Raw genomic sequence first — 23,464 nt, forward strand, 5'->3', positions numbered from 1 at the left:
CTTTCTCTCTTTCTCTCTCTCAGTTCTGGCCTCTGCCCCCCAAAGTCAGCTTTCTAAAAGCAAGCATGTTTTAGACCACTCACTCTTTCCCTCTTTCTTCAGGAATGAGTTGGGGAAGGCTGATGAGTAAAACATACCATCCTTTTCTATTTTCTTGATGCTGTTTACGACATAGTTTGGTGATATCCAGAGCTAATGTACATGCTTTCAAAAGCTAATCTGCCTGTTGATGATAACTAGGTACAGCAACTTTAAACACAGTTGCTATAATCCTGAAAAGCCCCAGGAGCACATCAGGGAGCTGAGAAGCACAGCTGCAGAGAACTCAGCTCTATATTGCCCTCTGACCTTGACCCAGACCTTCAGAGGCTCAGTCTGTTGAGTCTGTTGTGACTGTCTTATGAATCAATCTGTTGTGCCAACCCTTTCTGAGATTCAGAGAGGCCCAACTAGAAAAAGTGGCAGTTTTAACCACCAACGTAGAAGCTTTTTTTTCCCCACAAGACCATTGTACTGCAATACTTCACTATTTGTGTAGCAAACAGCCTCTTAGGTTGGAGAGTATTGATTTCAAATAGGAAGTTGGTAGACTAGGTGTGAAGATGAAATAATGACCTTGATTTTTGGGTGTGTATTGCAGAAGCCTAGTCACTTTCAAGTCACACGACATATGTGATCTGGCCTAACCGTGGAGATACTGGTTATCAGTTTGCAGATGAATACACAGTTCTATCCAACAGAAACTGTATCTTTCTGTTTGTCAGAAGTTCTTCATTACTTCCTGTATTAGTCAAGGTTTTCCAGAGAAACAGAATCAATATATACTGGGGTAGGGGGGTGGTGGTTATTATAAGGAATTCGCTCACATGATTATGGAGGTGGTTAAATCCCAAGATCTGCAGGGTAAGTCAGCAAGATGGAGTCCCATGAGAGCTGATGGTTTAGTTCCAGTCTGATGGCAGCAGGCTTGACACCAAGGAAGAGATGATGTTTAATTCAAGTCTGAAGGCAGGGAAAAAGCTGATGGCCCTGTCCAAAGGCTACTAGGCAGGAAGAATTCTCTTAGTCAGGGCAGAGTTAGCTCTTTTGTTCTATTCAGGCCTTCAACTGATTCAGTGAGGCCCGCCCACATTTGGGAGGACAGTCTGCATTACTCAGTCTACAGATTTGAATGTTAATGCCATTGAGAAACACCCTGACAGGAACACTCAGAATAATGTTTGACCAAATAGCTGGGCATCTTGTGACCCAGTTAAGTTGATACATAAGATTAACTATCACAGTGACTCAGTGGAATTGTTTGCTTTTGTACAGTTTTACAATAAAAGTTTAGTATTTGTGTTTTGGTATGCTGTTATTTTCATTGCGAATGAGGAGTTGTGGGGAAGGTAAGAGATTGGTTTCCAAAGAGCTTTGAGTCCCCCAAGGCAAGGTTTAGCCACCGTTCATACTAAAGCCATAGTTTTATTCCTGAGTCTGCTCTCTAGTATTTTATCAATTTATAAACAAATAGTGTTCATCAGGCACACATATTTCACTCAACCATATTCAGTTCCAAACATGCATTCCTGAATATCCCAATCTTGAAACTAACTCAAATGACAAGTTAATGGGTGCAGCACACCAACATGGCACATGGATACATATGTAACAAACCTGCACATTGTGCATATGTACCCTAAAACTTAAAGTATAATAATAAGAAAAAAACAAAAACAACTCACATTGTCAGCTTGTGGAGGCAGAATACATACATACATATACACATACATACATGAATATACATATAATGTACACACATATGCATACATAGACATATACACATGTATATATGTATGTGTATATAGACATATACACATGTATATATGTATGTGTATATATGTGTGTATATATACATATCTGTATTATATAGGTGTATATGTATATATGTACATGTATTTAGCATGTATGCATGTGTATATGTATACACACATATACATGTGTATGCATAATACATATTCACATGTATGCATGTACATACACATGTATACATTAATGTATACATGTGTATATGTAATATACACGTGTTATACATGTATATATGTATATACATATCAGTCTATTGATTTGAATGTTAATGTCATCAAGAAATAACCTGAATATATGTATTATAACCTTACAACTATATACAACATACATACATATATATGTATGTATATATGTATACACATACACATGCATGAGAATATATGTATGTATATATAATATCCTTACAGTACTTCTGCCAGGGAGTTTATGGGGGAGGAAGTTGGTACTCCAAATGGCTAGGTGGTAGAGCCAGAGTTTTATACTTGGTTTATCTAGCTCTGAAGGCAATGCTCCTTGTTCTTTGCACTGAAACATTGTGCAGATACGAGAAGCCTGTAGTTTACATATTTCATTAGCCTTTATTTTAAAAAATTAAACCTGAACAAAAACTAGTCCTAGATACTTTGGTGATCTTGTTGTGTCTGGATTGATGAACAAGTGTCAGGCTTAATTAGGGATGCATGCGGAACCCGGGAAAATCCCTGCTCAGGGGCGCTGGGAGACCTGGAGGTTGATCCTTGAACAGGGTACTTTTAGCTTCTCCGATAAGGAGGTTGGGTTATTTTATCTTTAAACTCCCTTCCAGCTCTACCCTCCTTTGATTTTAAGTTATAAACCTTGAGTGAGGTGCCAGACTCTAGGCTTCGTTGGACGTCTACAGGGCGGTCGAGCGTTACCAACTCAAAGTAAAGAAGGAAATTTGAGTACGTGCCCCCTTGGAGGTTGTGTAGGTTAGCTATACAGATTCTACAACTTCCCAGACGAGTGGCCCTGAGACTTGGGGTTGAACGCGCGAGCACGGAAAGAAATCCCACCTTAGGACGGAACCCAGTCTCTTCAGCTCCACTCTAAACTTCCAAGTTTTCTCTGAGTCTACGCGCTTCCTTAGGACTACAACTCCCAGCATGCCAGCCAGAGGTCAAAGCTTATTGGCGGTCCCGCCAGGTCGCTTGCGTTGTGGCAGTCATTGTAGCCAATGGAAATAAAGAATTATCCTAAGAAACCAATCCTGGAGTAGTAGGGCGGATCCTTCCTGGGTTCCGGCTCCGGCTCCAGCTCCTTCCCTCGCCTACAGAGGCGGCGCTGTCCCTGACCGAGCGGCGGGAGCGAGGTGGGTCCGGGTTGGGCCCGAGGTCGCGGGGGGAGGCGGACGCGACTTCGCGGGAAACTGTACACGGCCACTTCCCTCTCACCGAGGATTTGGATGCTGCTGCTTTGCTCCCTGGACCGAGTGGGAAGCCAAGGGGCCTTGTGGTCCCTCCGCCGCGACCCTCGGCCCTGGCCCCCGGCCCACGCAGCCAGGTGGCTGTCCCCACCCCATTCCCCGGCCCTTCTGTTGGGTTTGAGTATACAGCCCTCCTGCCGCTGACCATACATTCAGGATCAGCCCCTCTTCCTCTCCCACCCCTCCGTCCCCAAACCCGCCGGCAATCTCTGAAACCAGCTCTTGTCCCCTTGGGCCTCCGCCATTGGCTTCTCCCCGCCCCCCAACACACAACTCAGCCTCTTGGGCCCTGGCCCTATGACACTTCTGGCAGACTTTGCTCCCTCTTCCCTGACCATCTCCTGCGACCCTCTGACTTCCTTGGTCCTCCTCTATCTCTGACCCGTTATCTAGCTTCCCTGTACAACTACCCTGTTAGCACCTTGCTCTTGGTCTTTCATAGCTCCTCTCCCCTTCCTCCCTGCAGCCCTTGACTTGGGCCCCAAAGACCTGTAGCTTCGGTCCTCCATACCGCACTATGGCTTGGCCCCTTCCCTTTAACCTAGGCCCTTCACCTTCATCATCTGTGATCACTAGCCCCATCTTCTTGGCTCTTAACTTCTTAGACCTGGCCGCTTCTCCACTTCTCAGCCCCTTCCACCCTTGCTTCTCCCTGTGCAGCTGAGCCGCCAGGAAGACAAAGCCCAATAGACCCCTTTTCCCCCCAGATCTCTGCAGTGTGATATGAAAATGCCTCTGTACTTCAGCTGCACTGTCTTCTCAGTAGGTAGTTGGCTCTCTGTCTCTCAAGTCCCAGTCTTACCCATCCTGCAAATCTTAGGTCAAATACCGACTCTTCCATGAAACTGCTCAGCCCTGATCTCATTAGGGAGATATACCTGTATCATGTGAACTTCAGTGGTACTGTTTTTATTTCCTTCCTTCCCATCTTCTCTCCTTTTTTCTTTCAGTACCAGTGTAATGGTTAAAAGCACTGACTTTGAAGTGATGGGCATAGGGCCCAGTTCTGCCACTTACTTGCTGTGTGCCCTTGGGCAAGATACTTAATTTCTCTGAGCCTCAGCTTTCTTATCTCTAAAATAAGGATAATGTGAAGTGAAATTAGATGATTCATATATGGTGCGTAGTCCACAGCTTAGCACTTGATATGAGCTTAAAAAAATGTTAATAATGTGCCAGGTGCTGTGTTAGACACTGAGGAGTGGGTACAAAGGTGACTAAGGCACAGTCCCTGCCCCTGTCCCCTGAACTTAACCTTCTACATTGTATGACAATTTCTGGAGTTCACGTCTGTTTCACTACACTGTATCACAAACTGTGAGTGGTAATCATAATCCTAAATCCTTTTGCTCTTACATTGACCTAGCATCCAGCCCCAGGTAGAGCTGGAGCTTGGTAAATTATAGGTTCTCAGAATAGCAGTTTTGGAAGTGAGTGGAGGCTGAATAGCTCATTGCGTAGAGATACTGTAGCTGTAGGTCAGATGGGAGCAGGGCAGGGGGTGGGGGATGGGATGGTGGCGTGAATTAAGATCACATCCTGTCACTTATACATTCAAAAGACATTTGAGCACCCAGCTTTATGCTGCAGAAGGAGATTACTAATATGACCCAGTCCCTTTCCTCAAGTTGCTTATAAACTACTAATAGAAACAGACATGTTTTACTAGTAGTTGCAAACCACTATAAGCCAAGCACAAGATTCTGTGACTGCACAAAGGAGAAAGTAGGCAGGAATCAGGAGATTGCTGAGGAAAAGTGGGTGAGACAGTTCATGGTTACTTGTGTCCCATGAAGACAGAGCTGGTGTTTTATTCAACTCATTCAACAAATACTTACGAAGGATCTACTGTATATGGCTGCCACTACTCTAGAAGTTTTGGTTACATTGGTAAATTTAAAAAAAAAAAACAAAAAAAAAGACACCAGCTCTCATGGAACTTATGTTTTAGGGAAGCAGACAATAAATGATAGACATAAAGAGAATGTCAGAAGGTAAGATGTGCTATGGGGCAGGGGGACTGGGAGTGTGGGAGTGATTTTAATTTTTTAAAGGATGGTTAGGAAACAGTGTCTAAGTATCAAGGAATAGTTTCTCATGTTTATTTGCATTTTTGGAAAGCAAATCAATTATTTTTCATATTCTTATCTAAATTCTTCAAGGAACACTAACAGGGATTGGTAAACTACAGCTCACCTCCTGTTGCTTTAAATAAAGTTTTATTAGAACACAGCCACACATTCCTTTATGTCTTGTCTATGGCTGCTTTCATGATTCATGATACAGTGGCAGAATTGAATAGTTACAGCAGATATCCCATGGCCATAAATATTTACTAAATATTATCTGGCCCTTTACAGAAAAAGCTTGTCAATCTCTGGTTCTTAAAGAGTTGAGGTTCTGTCTGTATTTCACCTTTTAGAACGTTATATACAGTTTTATGCTATTTTTAAGTTAAAAGTTTTTTCTTAACGAGATCATTTAAAAGATCTTTTTTTTGTATTCTTCACAGGGCCTGGACGTAGTGTCTTCAACAGTTCTAACAGCAGCTGCCATTTGCTGAATGACAGCATGTGTCACACACTCTGCTGAGTATTACAGGCATTTTTTTCTAATACGAAGTCTTGTAGTGTGGGTAGGTATCACAATTTTAGTGATGAGGGAGTTTAGGCTCAGAGTGGTTGAATAATTTGCAGAGAGTGATAAAGATAGTATGTGTCACAGTTGTAATCCAACCCTAAATGTAGTCAGTACCGCTTTCTTTATTCTGTGTTTCTTTTTTCCAGAAATACTTGCAGACTTGAAGGAATTATCAGTCTTTTCATTTTCTATCATCAGTGTCCTATGATAGTTAGTGCTTCCCTCCCTCATCCCTTTGTTCATGTCACTCTGTTCACCAGCCCACTCTGCTGAAATGTCGTTATTTCTTCAAGGCCCAGAGGAAATGCTACCACTCTCATCAGAGGTACTTCTCCCCCCAACTCTTTCCTTGTCCTTGGCTGTAGGAACCCAAAGGAGTCTGTGCAGCTTAGCACACATTTACTGATGTTTGCACAAATCAGGACCTGTACTGGGCACTCATGTGTTTAGTTTTGGGGCGGGGTGTGGGGAGTGTGGTTTGTGTATCTGTGTCTGTGTTTATCTTTGTGTGTACTTGGTATGTGTGTGTCTGTGTGTGGTATGTGGGTATATGTGTGTAGACATGTATGTAGCTATATATGTGTGTGGCTGTGGTATGTGGCTATATGTGGTGTGAGTGTGTACGTAATGTGTATGTGTGTGGTGTGATAAGGTTTGGCTGTGTGTGGTGTGTAGGTGTGTGGCTGTTGTGTGTGTGGTATGAGAATGTGACCGAGTATGTCTGGTATGTGAGTATGACTGTGTCACATGAGAATGTGGCTTTGTGTATGGTGTGAGTGTGTATGTGTGATTCTGCTTGCTTGTGTGCATGCATGCATGTGTGGGTGGGGGGCATGGGCAGGGCTTTGTGTGGTGTTTGAGAATGTAGTGGAGGGCACTGACTGATCAGAAGAAACACAGCCCAGGCCCCACAGTAGGTCCTGGAGGTCCCAGGAATTAACCCAGATGTTTACTTGCTAGATTCTGGTGTGGTCTGGAGAGGGGTAGAGTGGCAGAAATCTCAAGAAAAGCCAGAGCTGGGCCTTGTCATCTAGGAGAGCCTCAAGATTTAGAGGTTTTCTTTTGTTCATTTTGAAAGCAGGCAAATAAGTGGATACTTTTAAGGAAGGTTTTTCAAAAAGGATTAAACATAAAAAGAGTTACAGTTAACTTAGGCAGAAAAATTGAACTTATCCCAAAATGAAAGCTCTTTTACTTGCCCACAAATTATAGTCTGCATTGTCATTGCTTAGTGGTTTCAAGAAGAGTGACATTATTCAAATGGCACAAATATCATCCTGGTGGTGGTGAACAAAGCCGGTGCCTTATTTTTGCTCTGGTGGGTAGTTTTAAATATCTCTGAAAGTTTGTCACTTAAAAGGTAGCAAGTAAAGGTATATTCTGTCCAAGTATTCCAGTTGATTGAAGTTATTTCTAATGGATGGTCCCATGGGGAAGGTGTATACCCTTCAAACTGAACAAAAGATTCCCTGTGATCTGGCCCAACCCAAAGAATAAAGGTGTTGGCCATTTGTGTTCATTCTCAGGGTTCAGAGATGGGCAGTGAGAAGGAGCAGAGTCCAGAACCACACCTGCCTGAGGAAGGGGAAGGGGGTAAGCCTTGGAGAGTGGATGACTCAGAGGGTTCTTGGATCTCACCTGGGGAGAAGGAGCATGGGCAAGAGAGCCTGTCGGATGAACTGCAAGAAACGCATCCAAAAAAGCCATGGCAGAAAGTCACTGTCCCGGCTCGAGAGCTCGGGGACCCCATTGCTCATCCAAGGCATGAGGCAGATGAGAAGCCCTTTATATGTGCCCAGTGTGGCAAAACCTTCAATAATACCTCCAACCTGAGAGCACACCAGCGGATCCACACTGGTGAGAAGCCTTACAAGTGTTCTGAATGTGGCAAGAGCTTCTCGAGAAGCTCCAACCGCATCCGGCACGAGCGGATCCACCTGGAAGAGAAACACTACAAATGCCCCAAGTGTCAGGAGAGCTTTCGGCGGCACTCAGACCTCACCACGCACCAGCAAGATCACCTAGGCAAGCGGCCATACCGCTGTGACATCTGTGGCAAGAGCTTCAGCCAGAGCGCCACGCTAGCTGTGCATTACCGGACCCACCTGGAGCCAGCACCCTACATTTGCTGTGAGTGTGGGAAGAGCTTCAGCAACAGCTCCAGCTTTGGCGTGCATCACCGCACCCACACAGGTGAGAGACCTTATGAGTGCACTGAGTGTGGGCGGACCTTCAGCGATATCTCCAACTTTGGAGCACACCAGCGGACCCACAGAGGGGAGAAGCCCTACCGGTGCACTGTGTGTGGGAAACACTTCTCCCGGAGCTCGAATCTCATCCGCCACCAGAAAACTCACTTGGGCGAGCAGGCTGGGAAAGATTCCAGCTGAAGGAGAGCCCCATTTAGAGTGAGGGAGAGCGAGCGAGAGACCCTAACCTATTGGAGGAAGATCTTTAGCATCTTTTGCTGCTACCTTGACCTCAAGCCCTTCATCCCGCTTTGGAGAATGGTTTTGTGTTGCCTCTGAAGTCAGGATCTCAGGAAGTCCTGAGAAGGGACTCTGGAGTCAAAACCCTTGCCTCTCTCCAGGCCAATTTCTCATGTTGGAAAGTCAGAGGACCCAGTCTTGGCTTCACTTTCTTGGGGTGAAAGAGAAATAGGGTAGGCTCAGAACATGCTCATGTCATTAAGGCGGCAGTCCCCCTGGCCTTTGAGGAAGTACCTATGAGATGGGTGTCACTGTCTGAAGGTTCTCCAAATTGTCTGTGAACTGCTTAGGTAGGAGTGCACTGCAGTATCCTGCTAGTTCCCACCTGTTGTGCCCCAACTTTGCTTCTAGATCTCTAGGCTGGGAGGAGTGACCTTCTCAATGGAAGAGGCCTCCTTGGTCTGGAGAAGAGATCTGAGGTCCCGCCTTAGAAATGAAAGGGAAACCCTCAGGGAGCCATGACCCAGGGACCTTCATACTCCCCCATGTTTGTTACTTGTTATCCCTCCCCCAACCTGCCTCTGTTTTCCCCAGAGTGATTAGCAGTAAAACCCTTCAATGAAAAGGACCCGTGTACTTATTTTGGGAAGTGGGGAGCTGGGGAGATTGTCCCACTGAACCCACTCTGGAAGGGAGTTGAATTCTAAGAAAGACAGATGGGTAGATGCTCTGAAAAGCAAAGGAAAGCAGACTGAGTTTCTGGGGCCTTTGAGGAGAAGGGGGAAAGGAAAAGAACTAACATTAATTGAGCATCCACTACATGCGATTAATTCTATCAGTCACATTTACATTCATTATCTCATGTAGTTCTCACAGCAACCCTCAAAGGAATAAGAAGAGGACATGGAAGTGAGGGAAGATAAAGTCACTTGCTGTGAAGTCATACAGCAAGTATGTTGTGGAGCAGAGTTCAAACTTGGGCCTCCCTGACTGCCAGCTGTTGCTCTTTTCACTATATTTACCTTTTGGCTTCTGAAGGAGGAGCCACTTAGGAGACTTGCCTGGAGGTAGGAGCCAGTGTGGCCTCTTGATATGGCCTTGGACCATCTGTTCTGTGGCAAGTCAGTACCAAGCTTGAGAACCTTTTCAACTTTATTTTATTTTGAGGTCAACTTTATTTTATTCTGAGACAGGGTCTTGCTCTGTCGCCCAGGCTGGAGTGCAGTGGTGTGACCACAGCTCACTGCAGCCTTGATCTCCTGGGCTCAAGTGATCCTCCCACCTCAGTGTCTGGAGTAGCTGGGACTGCAGGTGCACACCACCACACCTAGCCCTCAATGTTATTGATTGAGCACTTACTCTGTGCCTAGGAAAAATGGCAGTGACAGGGAGTAAGGGGTGAAGGGTGGGATAAGCTGAGAGAAATCTTAAAACCCATAATGAGAGTCTTTGCTTTTAGTAGCAATAGTTTAGTCCCCAAAGCTGGAACAGCTTAGCAGGGATTACGTCTGGTTTCCCATCCTCCTGGTTTAGGCCTGGCTCCACATGGCAGATTTCAGTGTTTTCTACATGGAAGTTTAGTGTTCACCCAGTTTTCCTCTAACAAATACAAAAGACCCCTATCTACCTCTCATGTAAATCTGGAGCCCTGCTCTTCCAGAGTGAGGGGCCCCCTTCATTTGTAGCCAGTTGGCAGAGTGTGATTCTGGCATCGGGCTTGGAACTGACATCACCCATAACCTTACCTAACATGGGGACCCTGCCGTTCACCAGTAAGAGATGTGCTAGGAACTTTACACTCATTACTGAATTCTCACAGCAACTAAGAGTGACCTGCATTTGTCATGTGTAGAAATAGGCTGATAGAGAAAGTGACTTGCCCAAGGTTACAGAGCAAGTAAATGCAGAGTGTAGGGCCTGAACTACTGCCCAAATTCAAGTCCTGTATTTTGTCCAACTATAAAAGACTCCCCAAATGATTCATTTATATTTATAGGGTACTTTACTGTTTACCAAGCACTTTTATTTCACACACATTTTCCGATTCCTTGAAAATCTCCACACAATATATTTTAAACATAACTTGTGTGTGTGAGTTGGCACACACCCTAATAATAAAAATCACCATCTTTTAAATACCTACTAAGTGCCAATTATCGTACAGCTCTTATCTCTAATCTTCATACTATCCTGTAAGATAGTAATGTCCTCATGTTCAAGGCACGAAAATTCTGTGAGATTAAATGACCAGACCTATTGGCAGAGTTGGGACTTAATTCAGGTATGTCTGATCCCAAGGTCAAGCTCTTCATTATACCCACTGTCAAGCTAGGTCTACAGATCCCCTCTTAGTCTGGGAAGCTTGGTCTGACTCCTTCCTGACTTGGAGACTTTGTGACAACCACTGTGACGTTTTTTGCTCTTAGTTTTTTTTTGAGACAGAGTTTCATTCTTGTTGCCCAGGCTAGAGTGCAATGGCGCGATCTCGGCTCACTGCAACCTTCACCTCCCAGGTTCAAACGATTCTCCTGCCTCAGCCTCCCGAGTAGCTGGGATTACAGGCATGTGCCACCATGCCCGGCTAATTTTGTAGTTTTAGTAGAGACGGGGTTTCTCTATGTTGGACAGGCTGGTCTCAAACTCCCGACCTCAGGTGATCCGCCTGTCTCGGCCTTCCAAAGTGCTGGGATTACAGGCGTGAGCCACCATGCCCAGCCCCACTGTGACTTTTATAAGAGTATCTGCTGCCAGTTGGGCCTACGACCAATGTACCAGGCCCCTGCTTTGATCTTGGAACATAACTCACCAGCCAATCTCACTTGTCTCCTTTTTTTTTTTTTTTTTTTTTGTGAGATGGAGTCTTACTCTGTTGCCCACGCTGGAGTGCAGTGGCGCGATCTTGGCTCACTGCAACCTCCGCCTCCCGGGTTCAAGCAGTTCTCCTACCTCAACCTCCCGAGTAGCTGGGATTACAGGCATGTGCCACAACACCCGGCTAGTTTTTGTATTTTTACTAGAGATGGGGTTTTGCCATGTTGGCCAGGCTGGTCCTGACCTCAGGTGATCCGCCTGCCTCAGCCTCCCAAAGTGCTGGGATTACAGATGTGAGCCACTGTGCCCGGCTCACTTGCCCTTTTTTGACCCTAACTTATATGCTAAGATTGTTTGTGTTAGTGCTTTTGAGTCCTGACTAGTCCGTTTATTCACTCTCTAACTTCCTTTTAAACTTTATTTTATCCTTCATTCCCCTTATTTTTTCCCTTTCTCCCTCACTCCATCTACTCTTTCTTCTTCCTCTCCCTCTTTTCCTCCGTCCCTCTTAGTAGTAACTTGTAATACTGACATTGAAGACAATGTGGCCCCTGATTTCTAGTGCAGGAGATTGCCACACAGATCCAGAGTTGCAATGCAGGATGATAGGTATCATTACAGTTGTGCCCAGGATGCTGTAGAAGCCGGGGGAGTGCCTTAACCTGGCCTATACTGGACAGTGGGGCCCAGAAGTGAGTAAGACATAGTCCTTCCTGGCTGGGTGCAGTGGCTCATTCCTGTAATCCCAGCACTTTGAGAGGCCGAGGCGGGCGGATCACGAGGTCAGGAGATCGAGACCATGCTGGCTAATATGGTGAAACCCCGTCTCTACTAAAAATATAAAAAATTAGCCAGGCGTGGTGGCGGGCACCTGTAGTCTCAACTACTCAGGAGGCTGAGGCAGGAGAATGGTGTGAACCCGGGAGGCGGAGCTTGCAGTGAGCCGAGATCGCACCACTGCACTCCAGCCTGGGCGACAGAGCAAGACTCCGTCTCAAAAAAAAAAAAAAAAAAGACGTAGTCCTTCCTGCAAGGAATGCAGAGGAAGCGAAACCACTCTGAACAAGGTGCTGGGGGAACACAGGTGGGAGTGGTTAACTTCACAGGAGAGGGGAATCTGAAAGGATGATTGAATTTGGTGTGAATGAATAGGTGTTTATAGCAGAGAAAAGAGAGGAAAGGAAAAGTATTTCAGCTGGAAGGGAAGCCTTAGTGTTTTAGGAAATAATGAAATGTTTGATAGTGTGCCCTGTGTGAGGAGGAGAGGAAGCCCTTGTGTTGGATGCCAGGGTAAGAAATTTTGGACTGTGGACAATAAGGAATTTTAAAGCTGGGGAATGACGTGATAACATTCACTCTTTATTCAGGAAAAGCACTTGGGCTAGTGTGGAGGATGAACTAAAGGGGGATGAGCGATTTGGAAATATGCTTTGTGTGTAAACCAGGTGCCAATTAGGACCCTCCTGATCCATAGAGAGTTCTGTATGATTGCCTCAGAGCATTGCCAATTCCACAAAATGGGAAAGTTCAAACCTTCCACACAATTTCTGCAGATTCCTGGGGTTTATGACCTCATAATCTCTTGCCTGAGATTCCTGTGACCTGTACAAACCTTTTCTATTTTGTCCGCATTAGTCCTGTCACAGAACTCAGCTCTTTTGATAAGTTTAGAATCCTTTCTAGAGATTGAGAATCTTAGTGAGGAGTTACATTAAGGCATGTCAGTAGCTTCCTATCCTGTCATCTCTGCTCGCCTCCCCACCCTCTCTCTGGATTGCCACAATAAGACTATGGTGCATCGTTGTTTTTTGTTTGTTTTTCTGAGATAAGGTCTCCCTCTTGCCCAGGCTGGAGTGCAGTAGTGTGATCACAGCTCACTGCAGCCTCCATCTCCTGAGCTCAAGCAATCCTCCTACCTCAGCCACCTCAGTGGCTGGGACCACAGATGTGTGCCACCGCACCTGGCTATTTATTTTTGTTAGAGATGGGGGTCTCACTGTCAGGCCTCTGAGCCCAACCTAAGCCATCGTAACCCCTGTGACTTGCACGTATACACCCAGATGGCCTGGAGCAACTGAAAAACCACAAAAGAAGTGAAACAGCCAGTTCCTGCCTTAACTGATGACATTCCACCATTGTGATTTGTTCCTGCCTCACCTTAACTAATGAATCAACCTTGTGACAGTCCTCCCCTGGACAATGAGTCTCAGGAGCTCCCCACGGAGCACCTTGTGACCCCTGCCCCTGCCCCTGCCCACAAGAGATAACCACCTTTAACTAATTTTCCACTACCTACCCAAATCCTATAAAACTGCCCCACCCCTATCTCCCTTTGCTGACTCTCTTTTTGGACTCAGCCCACTTGCACCCAAGTGAAAATAAACAGCCTTGTTGCTTACACAAAGCCTGGTTAGGTCGTCTCTTCACACGGATGTGCGTAACATTTGATGCCGAAGAACCCGGGACGGGGGACTCCTTTGGGAGACTGGCCCCTGTCCTTGCCCTCACTCCATGAGGAGATCCACCTATGACCTCGGGTTCTCAGACCAGCCCAAGGAACATCTCACCAATTTCAAGTCAGGTAAGCGGTCTCCTCACTCTTCTCCAGCCTTTCTTGCTACCCTTCGATATCCCTATCCTTCCAATTCCAGTTCTTTTTCCTCTCTAGTAGAGACAAAGGAGACACATTTTATCCGTGAACTCAAAAACTCTGACGTTGGTCATGGATTTGGGAAGACAGTCTTCCCTTGGTGTCTGATCATAGCGGGGACGCCTGCCTTGATCATTCACCCACACTCCCTTGGTGGCAGGTCAATTGCAGGGACGCCTGCTTTGACTGCTCACTCACATTACAGCCCAGGACTCAGTCAGGGATGCCTACTGGAAGCCTGGTAGGTGCCCACCTCCATTTCTCCGTGTCTCTACCTTCCTCTTTAAACTTACCTTCTCCATTATGGGCAACCTTCCACCATCCATTCCTCCCTCTTCCCCCTTAGCCTGTGTTCTTAAAAACTTAAAACCCCTTCAACTAACACCTGACCTAAAACCTAAACATCTTAGTTTCTTCTGTAATACTGCTTGACCCCAATACAAACTTGACAATAGTTCCAAGTGGCCAGAGAATGGCACTTTCGATTTGTCTATCCTACAAGACCTAGATAATTTTTGTCAAAAATTGGGCAAATGGTCTGAGGTGCCTTACTTCCAGGCCTTTTTTACACTTCACTCCCTCCCTAGTCTCTGCTCCCAGTGCAACTTGTCCCAGATTTTCCTTCCGTTTCTCCCGTTTGTTCCTTCAGTCTCCATCCCAAGTTCAGAGTCCTCCAAATCCTCCTTTTCCACTGACCCCTCTGACCTCTCTCCTCTTCCCCTGGCTGCTCCTTGCCAGGCTGAGTTGGGTCCCAATTCTTCCACAGCCTCTGCTCCCCAACCCTATAACCCTTCTATTACACCCCTCCTCACACCTGGTCTGGCTTACAGTTTCGTTCCGCGACTAGCTCTCCTCCACCTGCCCAACAATTTCCTCTTAGAGAGGTGGGTGGAGCTGAAGTCATAGTCAGGGTACATGTGCCTTTTTCCCTATTGGACCTCTCCCAGATCAGTCAGTGTTGAGGCTCTTTCTCATCAGACCCCACTAAATATATACAGGAATTCCAATATTTAACTCAGTCCTACAATTTAACCTGGAGTGACTTAAATGTCATCCTGACTTCTACCCTCTCCCCAGATGAGCGAGAGAGCTTATACCCTAGCCCAATCTCACGCTGATGGCTGCCTTCACAGTCAAAGTATAGCTTATTCCAGGCCTCCAAGAAGGCACCAGGGCATGTGAATGCCAAGAAGTCCCATGATATACTGCCTGCACACTGGATAAACATGAAATATGGTGGTGAAATTCAGTGTGAGTTTGAAAGCCTGAGAAACAGGGGAGCCAATGACATAACTCCCAATCCAAGGCTGGGGACCTGAGACCCAGGTGGCTGCTGCTCTGACTCCTGAAGTCTGAAGGCCTAAGCTTATTCCAGAAACATAAGGAGTTTTCAAAATTAGAAACTCCATCAGTGCTTTTGGCTTCCCAGCCTAGTCTCCTGTCCAAAGGAAGAAAATGGATGTCCCAGCTCGAGAGAGAGAGAGAATTCTCCCTTCCTCTACCTTTTTACTCCACTCAGATGGGCCCTCAGTGAGTTGGATAATACCTGCTAACACTAGGATGGGTGAATCATTTTTACTCAGTATGCTGACCCAAATGCTAATCTCTGGGAATACTGTAAACACATACCCAGAAATGTTTTACTAGCTACCTGGGTCTTCCTTAACCCAGTCAAGTTGACACATAAAATTAACCATTATACCATTCAAAGCCTGCCAGACACATCCTCTGACCCAGGTGCCCAGCTTGGGGGTGGAAGAGACCCAGTATAGGAAGTAGGTATTTTGAGAGCACATTCAAGGCAGACTTAGGAAACAAAATCCCAAAGGCAGCCAGAAGAATACTAATTTGAATCCTCCAAAAAGGTTATCTTCAAACTGGGTATTTATACCTGTGGATGTCCAAAAAATTTTCCAAGGAATATGTGAACATATTTAGCTTTAAGGGAATCGATGTCCAAATCCCGATCTTTACTTTCTGCATGTACTCTTTCCAAAAACTAATCTTCCTGAGAGGAGTAACGTCAGTAATACAGCATAATAGGACATTTCACACCTTGTTCCTCCATAGACACTGATAATACATGGTCCAAAAAGCTTTTATGAGAATTCTAGAAACTAGTGCCTGAGGCAAGCTCAAAATCAAGAACAGCTATATTAAAATAGGTAAGAAAAACCATTTTCATTTAACTTACAATAGCCCTTTCCCAAAGCCAGTACAGCTTGGTGCTTTCAGGAGTAAATGCCCAACTTGAAGCTTCTACCTTGAGAGGGAAGCAGAAGGGCAGAATGTGCGTCCAACATTCAGGCTTTTCAGGGGCTCCCTGAGGGACTGGTTTCTGTCTTGCCCGACATCGAGTGCTGATAAAGTAAAAAAAAAAAAAAAAAATTATATATGTATACACACACACACACACACACACACACACACACACACACACTCTGAATCCCTGGGGACTGCTGAGAACAAGAGACATCAACAGCTTGTTGTAGACCCTGAGAACTTGCAGTACGGTAGACAGACACTAGAGAGAGCAAGAGACTACAAGCTTCTGAAAAGACATCAGCAAACCTCTTGAATTGGGAAATTACAGGGATAAGCCCAAGAATACATATCTCCAGAAAAGGTTTGAGAGATCACTCTCGCAAACTGTTAGTTGAGCTGACTGTTTAAGGTTTTCCCCTTTATGAAGCCAATCCATTAAAACTGGAAGACATGGTCATTTTTTCAAATCCATAAACTCTTGCAAAAAATAACAAGACATATGATGATAGTGGGAAACATGGTCCAGAGGACCAAATATCTCAGAAATGGAACCCTAAAGAAACAGAGATCTATGAATTACCTGACAACGAATTCAAAATAATCATCTTAAAGAGGCTCAGTGGGCTACAAGAGAATCAGATAGACAAATGAAACCAGGAAGTGATGCATAAAAACCAGAATACCAACAAAGACGCAGAGGCCAGGTGCAGTGGCTCACGCCTGAAATTCCAGCACTCTGGGAGGCTAAGGCAGGAGGACTACCTGACCCCAGGTGTTTGAGACCAGCCTTGGAAATAGAGTGAGACCCTGTCTCTAAAAAGAAAAAAAAGGCCGGGCGTGGTGGCTCATGCCTGTAATCCCAGCACTTTGGGAGGCCGAGGTGGGTGGATCACAAGGTCAGGAGATCGAGACCATCCTGGCTAACACGGTGAAACCCCGTCTCCAGTAAAAATACAAAAAATTAGCCAGGCGAGGTGGCGGGCGCCTGTAGTCCCAGCTACGCGGGAGGCTGAAGCAGGAGAATGGCCTGAACCCCGGGGGGCGGAGCCTGCAGTGAGCCGAGATCGCGCCACTGCACTCCAGAGAGCAATACTCCGTCTTGGAAAAAAAAAAAAAAAAAAAAAAAAAAAAAAAAGACAGAATCTGTTAAGAAAAAGACCAAATGGAAATTCTGGAGTTGAAAAAAACAGTAACTGAATTGAACAATTCACTAGAAGGGATCATAACAGATTTAACTGAGCAGAAGAAACAATCAGGAAATTTGAGACAGGTTATTTGAAATTACTGAGTCAGGGGAAACAAAATAAAAAAAGATGAAGAAAAGTTAAGAAAGCCTAAGGGACTTATGGGATACAATGTATGATCCAAAGAAGCCATCCCTGAGACACATAATAATCAAACTGTCAAAAGTCAAAGAGAGACTCTGAAGGCAGCAAGAGAAAAGTGACTCATGAAGTACAAGGGAGCTCTTATAAAATTATCAGCAGATTTCTCAGCAGAAACCTTACAGGACAGAAGGGAGTGGGATGATATATTCAGAGCACTGAAAGAAAAACTGCCAAGCAAGAATAATATTCAGGAAAATTGTCCTTCAGAAATGAAGGAGAGGATTTTTGGTTTCCAGTCCAGCATGTAAGGAGCTTAGAAGATAACACTCCATCTAAACAAGTTAAAAAGCTGAGCAACAACAACAAAACCAAACAAAAGCTGAACAACTCTTCTTAGATTTGTTAGAGGAATGAGACCACTAGGCAGATTGCTGCCGCCAAAATTGGAAAGACAGGAAAATACAGGCAGTCACAAGTTACTGGAAATGCAATAGATGAGCAGAAGCCTCTACAGGAGGTTTGAAAATAGGAATAGGAAAACCTAAACTGTAACTTCCCCAATTTTTGGAGAACCAGCGTGGACAACTGAGAGTTAAAAACTCCACCAGGGGCCAGGCATGGTGGCTCACACCTGTAATCCCAACACTTTGGGAGGCTGAGGTGGGAGGATTGCTTGAGCTCAACAGTTTAAGACCAGGCTAGGCAACATGGCAAGATCCCGTCTCTTTAGAAACTTTAAAAATTAGCTGGATTTGGTAGTGCACTCCAGCAGTCCCACCTCCTCAGGAGGCTGAGGCAGGAGAATCACTTGAGCCCAGAGGGGTTGACGCTGCAGTGAGCCATGATCATGTCACTGCACTCCAGTCTGGGTGACAGAGCAAGACCCTGTCTCAAAAGAAAAAAAAACATTCCGGGGTATGGAGTTATGGAGATGCCCCAACACTTTTGTTATTTTTACCTCTCACAGCTCTACCAGATCCTCACAGTAAATCTCAGAGAAAAATCCCTTCATGCTTCTGGCAGAGGGAGGGGAAATAAACCATTTTGCAGTATGCCAGAGCATTCTGTTGTTTTTAAAAAGGTCTACCCTCAGGAGAAAGAATTTTGCCAGAGCCTAACCTACCCTGGGGAAGGGAAATACCCAACTCCAGCAGGCTGTAGTCTCCCACCTGGGGGAAAAAAAATACCAACTCCAGCTTCCTCTAGGCTTCCCTGTAGGAAAAGGGAGATATTCAACTTCAGTCTCCTCTAGCGGTGACTAAGGGGAAAAAACAAAAGCTGAGAATCACTGGTGAAGTTCACAGTCCAGACCCAAAGGCTCACCAAAAGACTGAGACCTAATAATAGAACTGTAGAACACTTCTCCTCCTGCGACACCACACTGCTACATTACTAAAGAGCTGTATCTTTTTTTTTTTTCCCAAGGCAGAGTGAGTCTCACTCTGTCGCCCAGGCCGAGTGCAATAGCACAATTATAGCTCGCTGTAGCCTCGAACTCCTGGGCTCAAGTGATCCTTCTGCTTGAGCCTCCCAAGTAGCTGGGACTACAGGCAGGCTCAGTTAAGGTTTTCTTGTTGTTTTTTCAGAGAGAGGTCTCACTCTGTTCCCCAGGCTCTAAAGGCCTATTTACCACAGTTCCATTTACCCAGTACAAAATGGCTTATTTTTTTCCAACAAAAAAATTAGAAGGCACACTAAAAGGCAAAAAACCACAGCTTGAACAAATAGTGCAAGCATCAGAACCAGGCACAGACATGGCAGGGATGTTGGAATTCCCAGACTACTATCGTGTCCGAAATTGGTGGGCTCTTGGTCTCACTGACTTCAAGAATGAAGCCGTGAACCCTCGCGGTGACTATTACCGTTCTTAAAAGTTGTGTGTCCAAAGTTTGTTTCTTCTGATGTTCAGACGTGTTCAGAGTTTCTTCCTTCTGGTGGGTTCGTGGTCTTGCTGGCTTCAGGAGTGAAGCTGCAGACCTTCATGGTGTTAAAGCTCATAAACGCAGTGCCGACCTAAAGAGTGAGCAGCAGCAACATTTTTGCAAAGAGCAAAAGAACAAACCCACCACACCGCACAAAAGCACCCCAGCACGTTGCTGCTGCTAGCTTGGGCAGCCTGCTTTTATTCCCTTATCTGACCCCACCCACATCCTGCTGATTGGCCCATTTTACAGAGAGTTGATTGGTCCATTTTACAGAGAGCTGATTGGTCCGTTTTACAGAGAGCTGATTGGTCCGTTTTGACAGGGGGCTGATTGGTGCGTTTACAATCCCTGAGCTAGACACAGAGTGCTGATTGGTGTATTTACAATCCTCTAGCTAGAGGTAAAAGTTCTCCAAATTCCCACCAGATTAACTAGACACAGAGCACTGATTGGTGTATTTACAAACCTTGAGCTAGACACAGAGTGCTGATTGGTGTATTTACAATCCTTCAGCTAGACATAAAGTTTCTCAAAGTCCTCACCGGATTAGCTAGATACAGAGTGCTGATTGGTGCATCCACAAGCCCTGAACTTGACACAGAGTGCTGACTGGTGCACGTACAATCCTCCGGCTAGACATAAAAGTTCTCCAAGTCCCCATCCAACTCAGGAGCCCAGCTGGCTTCGCCCAGTGGATCCCACGCCAGGGCTGGGTGCGGAGATGCCTGCCAGTCCCGTGCCATGCACCTGCACTCCTCAGCCCTTGCGCGGTAGATGGGACTGAGCACTGCGGAGCAGGGGGCGGTGCCCATCAGTGAGGCTGGGGCTGTGTGGGAGCCCACCACAACAGGGCTCAGGTATGGTGGGCTGCAGGTCCTGAACCCTGCCCTGCAGGGAGGCGGCTGAGGCCTGGTGAGAATTCAAGCACGGCCCGGGCCGGCAGTGCTGGGGGACCCAGCGCCCCCTCTGCAACTGCTGGCCCAGGTGCTAAGCCCCTCACTGCTCTGGGCCAGAGATGCCGGCCGGCCGCTGTGGCTGCTGGGCTTGGAGCCCACGTCCACCCGGAACTCGCGCTGGCCTGCTAGCGCCACGGGCAGCCCCGGTTCCCGCCGGCGACTCTCCCTGCACACCTCCCCTCAAGCAGAGGGAGCCGGCTTCAGCCTCGGCCAGCCCAGAGAGGGGCTCCCACAGTGCAGTGGTGGGCTGAAGGGCTCCTCAAGCATGGCCAGAGCAGATGCCAAGGCCGAGGAGGTGCTGAGAGCGAACGAGGGCTGCTAGCACATTGTCACCTCTCACTATGATTAATACGTTAAGAGCTCTAATGGAAAAAGTAGATAACATGCAAAAACAGATAGACAATTTAAAGAGAAAGATGAAAATTATAAGAAAGAATAAAAAAGAAATGATCGAGATAAGAAAAAAACCACTAACAAACGAAGAAAGCTTTCGATGGACTCATTAGTACACTGCACATGGCTGGAGAAAAAAGAACCTCTGAGCTTCAGGATATGTCAACAGAAACTTTGAAAACTGAAAGTGAAGAGAAAAAAGATGTGAAAAAATGAGAAAGAATATCTAATTACAAAAAGTATAATATAGGCATAATGAGAATACCTGAAAAAGAAAGAGAGAAAGGAACAACAGAAACATTTGAAGCAATAATGCCTGAGAATTTCACCAAATTAGTGCCAGACACCAAACCACAGATCAGGAAGCTCAGAAATCACCGAACAAAATAATGCCAAAAACAAACAAACAAATAAACTACACCTAGACATATAATATTCAAGCTGCAGAAAATTAAAGATGAAGAAAAAATTCTGAAAGAAGCCAGAGGAAAAAAAGCCACTTACCTATAGAAGAGCAAAAATAAGAATTATATCGAACTTCTCCTCAGAAATCAAGTAAGCAAGAAGATAATGGAGTGGAATACTTAGTGTTGAAAGAGAAAAAGCCAAAAACCTAGGATTCTATACACAATTTCAAAGCAATCAGATTAAAATAATAAAAATTATATCAGCAATTAATGAATTGAAAACAGGAAATCAATAGTGAAAATCAACATAACCAAAACCAGTTTCTTTGTAAAAATCAATAAAATCATAAGCTTCTAGCAAAGCTAAGAAAAAAAGAGAAAAGACGTGAATTACGAATATTGAAAATGAAAGAGAGGAGATCAATTCAAATCCCATGGATGTTAAAAGAATAATAAATGAATATTATGCACAACTCTATGCCCACAGATTTGACAACCTGGATGAAATGGACCAATTCCTTGAAAGACACAATCTGTTAAAACTCACACAAGAAGTAGACAATCTGAAACAGGCTTGCATCTGTTAAAGAAACAGAATCAATAAATAATAAACTCCTCAAACAAAAAGTACTAGGCTCAGATGGATCCACTAGTGAATTCAACCAAACATTTAAGAAAAAAATTATACCAATTTTCTAAACATCTTCCAGAAGATAGAAACAGCTCATTCTATGAGGCCAGCATTACCCTAATATTAAAACCAGACAAATACATTACAAGAAAACTACAAATAGATTTGTCAATTTAAAATAAATAAATAAATTTAAAAAGAAAACTACAGACCGATATCTCTCATGAACATAGATGCAAAAATTCTCAATAAAATATTAGCAAAGCAAACCCAATGATGCATTAAAAAAAATTATATACATGACCAAATGTGATTTATTCCAGGCATGCAAGCCTGGTTCAACATTAAAAACTCAATTGGCTGGGTGTGGTGGCTCACGCCTGTAATCCCAGCACTTTGGGAGGCCGAGACAGGCAGATCACCTGAGGTCAGGAGTTTGAGACCAGCCAGGCCAACATGGCCAAACCCTATCTCTACCAAAATACAAAAATTAGCTGGGTGTGGTGGTGGGCACCTGTAATCCCAGCTACTCAGGAGGCTGAGGCAGGAGAATTGCTTGAACGTAGGAGGCAGATGTTGCAGTGAGCTGAGATTGCCCCATTGCACTCCAGCCTGGGTGACAGAGAGAGAGTCTGTCTTAAAAACAAAACAAAACAAAAACAAAAACAAAACCTGAAAAAACAACCCTCAATTAATGTAATCTATATGTAATTACATCAAAGGGCTAAAGAAGAAAAATCAAAGGCCAGGCGTGGTGGCTCACACCTGTAATCCCAGCACTTCGGGAGGCTGAGGCGGGCAGATCACAAGGTCAGGAGATGGAGACCATCCTGGCTAACACGTTGAAACCCCGTCTCTACTAAAAATACAAAAAATTAGCCGGGCGTGTTGGCATGTGCCTGTAGTCCCAGCTACTTGGGAGGCTGAGGCAGGAGAATCGCTTGAACCTGGGAGGCAGAGGCTACAGTGAGCCGAGATCGCGCCACTGCACTCCAGCCTGGGTGATAGAGAGAGACTCCGTCTCAAAAAAAAAAAAAAAAAAAAGAAGAAAAGGAAGAGGGAAAAGGAGAAGGAGAAGAAGAGGAGGAAGAAAAATCACATGATCATATCAGTACCTACAGAAAAAGTATTTCACAGGGCTGGGCGTGGTGGCTCTCACCTGCAATCCCAGCACTTTGGGAGGCCGAGGCGGACGAATCACTTGAGGTCAGGAGTTCGAGACTAGCCTGGCCAACATGGTGAAACCCCATCTCTACTGAAAAACAAAAATTAGCTGGGTGTGGTGGTGCACACCTGTAATCCCAGCTACTCAGGAGGCTGAGGCAGGAGAATCACTTGAAGGGGGGAGGCGGAGGTGGAGGGGGGCGGATTTCCCCCCTCCACTCCAGCCTGGGTAACAGAGTGAGAGTCCGTCTCAAAAAAAAAAAAAAGAAAGAAAGAAAAAGTATTTCACAAAATCCAACATTCGTTCCTGATAAAAACTCTCAGGAAACTAGAAATAGAGGGAAACTTCCTCAACTTGATTAAAGAATGTTTACAAAAAACCTACAGCTAAATATTATACTTAATGGTGAAAAATGTGAAGCATTATTGTTGCTAAGACCAGGAACAAGGCAAGGATGTCCTCTTCACTATTCCTTTCCAACACTGTATTGGAAGTCTTAGCTTATGCAACAAGACAACAAAATGAAATAAAAGGTATACTGATTGGTAAGGATGAAATTAAACTGTTGTTGT

At 45.1% G+C, this 23,464-nt stretch overlaps 2 protein-coding genes across 5 annotated transcripts in view; one reads left to right on the plus strand and one right to left on the minus strand.

The window, feature by feature from the left end:
* LOC116463715 (small vasohibin-binding protein) overlaps window positions 1-23,464 on the minus strand; it is a 65,180-nt gene that overhangs the window by 37,755 nt on the left and 3,961 nt on the right. The window contains exons 2-3 of the mRNA XM_032146946.2: window positions 19,278-19,428; window positions 16,017-16,182 (exon numbers count right to left, since the gene is read on the minus strand). The gene's annotated coding sequence lies outside the window, so the exon portion shown is untranslated. The remainder of the gene's footprint in view (window positions 1-16,016; window positions 16,183-19,277; window positions 19,429-23,464) is intronic.
* Window positions 3,113-8,987, plus strand: LOC116463712 (zinc finger protein 691). 4 transcript variants are annotated; one of them, XM_058434812.1, is made up of 4 exons: window positions 3,134-3,178; window positions 5,805-5,927; window positions 6,079-6,257; window positions 7,459-8,987. In XM_058434812.1, exons 3-4 carry the CDS (start codon window positions 6,174-6,176, stop codon window positions 8,320-8,322), a joined length of 948 nt encoding a protein of 315 aa, XP_058290795.1. In that variant the 5' UTR covers window positions 3,134-3,178; window positions 5,805-5,927; window positions 6,079-6,173; the 3' UTR covers window positions 8,323-8,987. The 4 variants fall into 4 exon arrangements, with proteins under 4 accessions (XP_032002831.1, XP_058290795.1, XP_058290796.1 ...); XM_058434813.1 differs by having other exon boundaries at window positions 6,193-6,257; XM_032146937.2 differs by lacking the exon at window positions 6,079-6,257.

The sequence above is a fragment of the Hylobates moloch genome, unplaced genomic scaffold (assembly GCF_009828535.3).
Source record: "Hylobates moloch isolate HMO894 unplaced genomic scaffold, HMol_V3 SCAFFOLD_54, whole genome shotgun sequence".
NCBI classification, from domain to species: Eukaryota; Metazoa; Chordata; class Mammalia; order Primates; family Hylobatidae; genus Hylobates; species Hylobates moloch.

Excerpts from the sequence above, each read along its gene's own strand:
- LOC116463712 (XM_058434812.1), top strand. The coding sequence starts at position 6,174 with ATGTCACTCTGTTCACCAGCCCACTCTGCTGAAATGTCGTTATTTCTT. Across the intron at positions 6,258-7,458 it reads TGCTACCACTCTCATCAGAG|GGTTCAGAGATGGGCAGTGA; the intron begins GTACTTCTCCCC and ends GTTCATTCTCAG.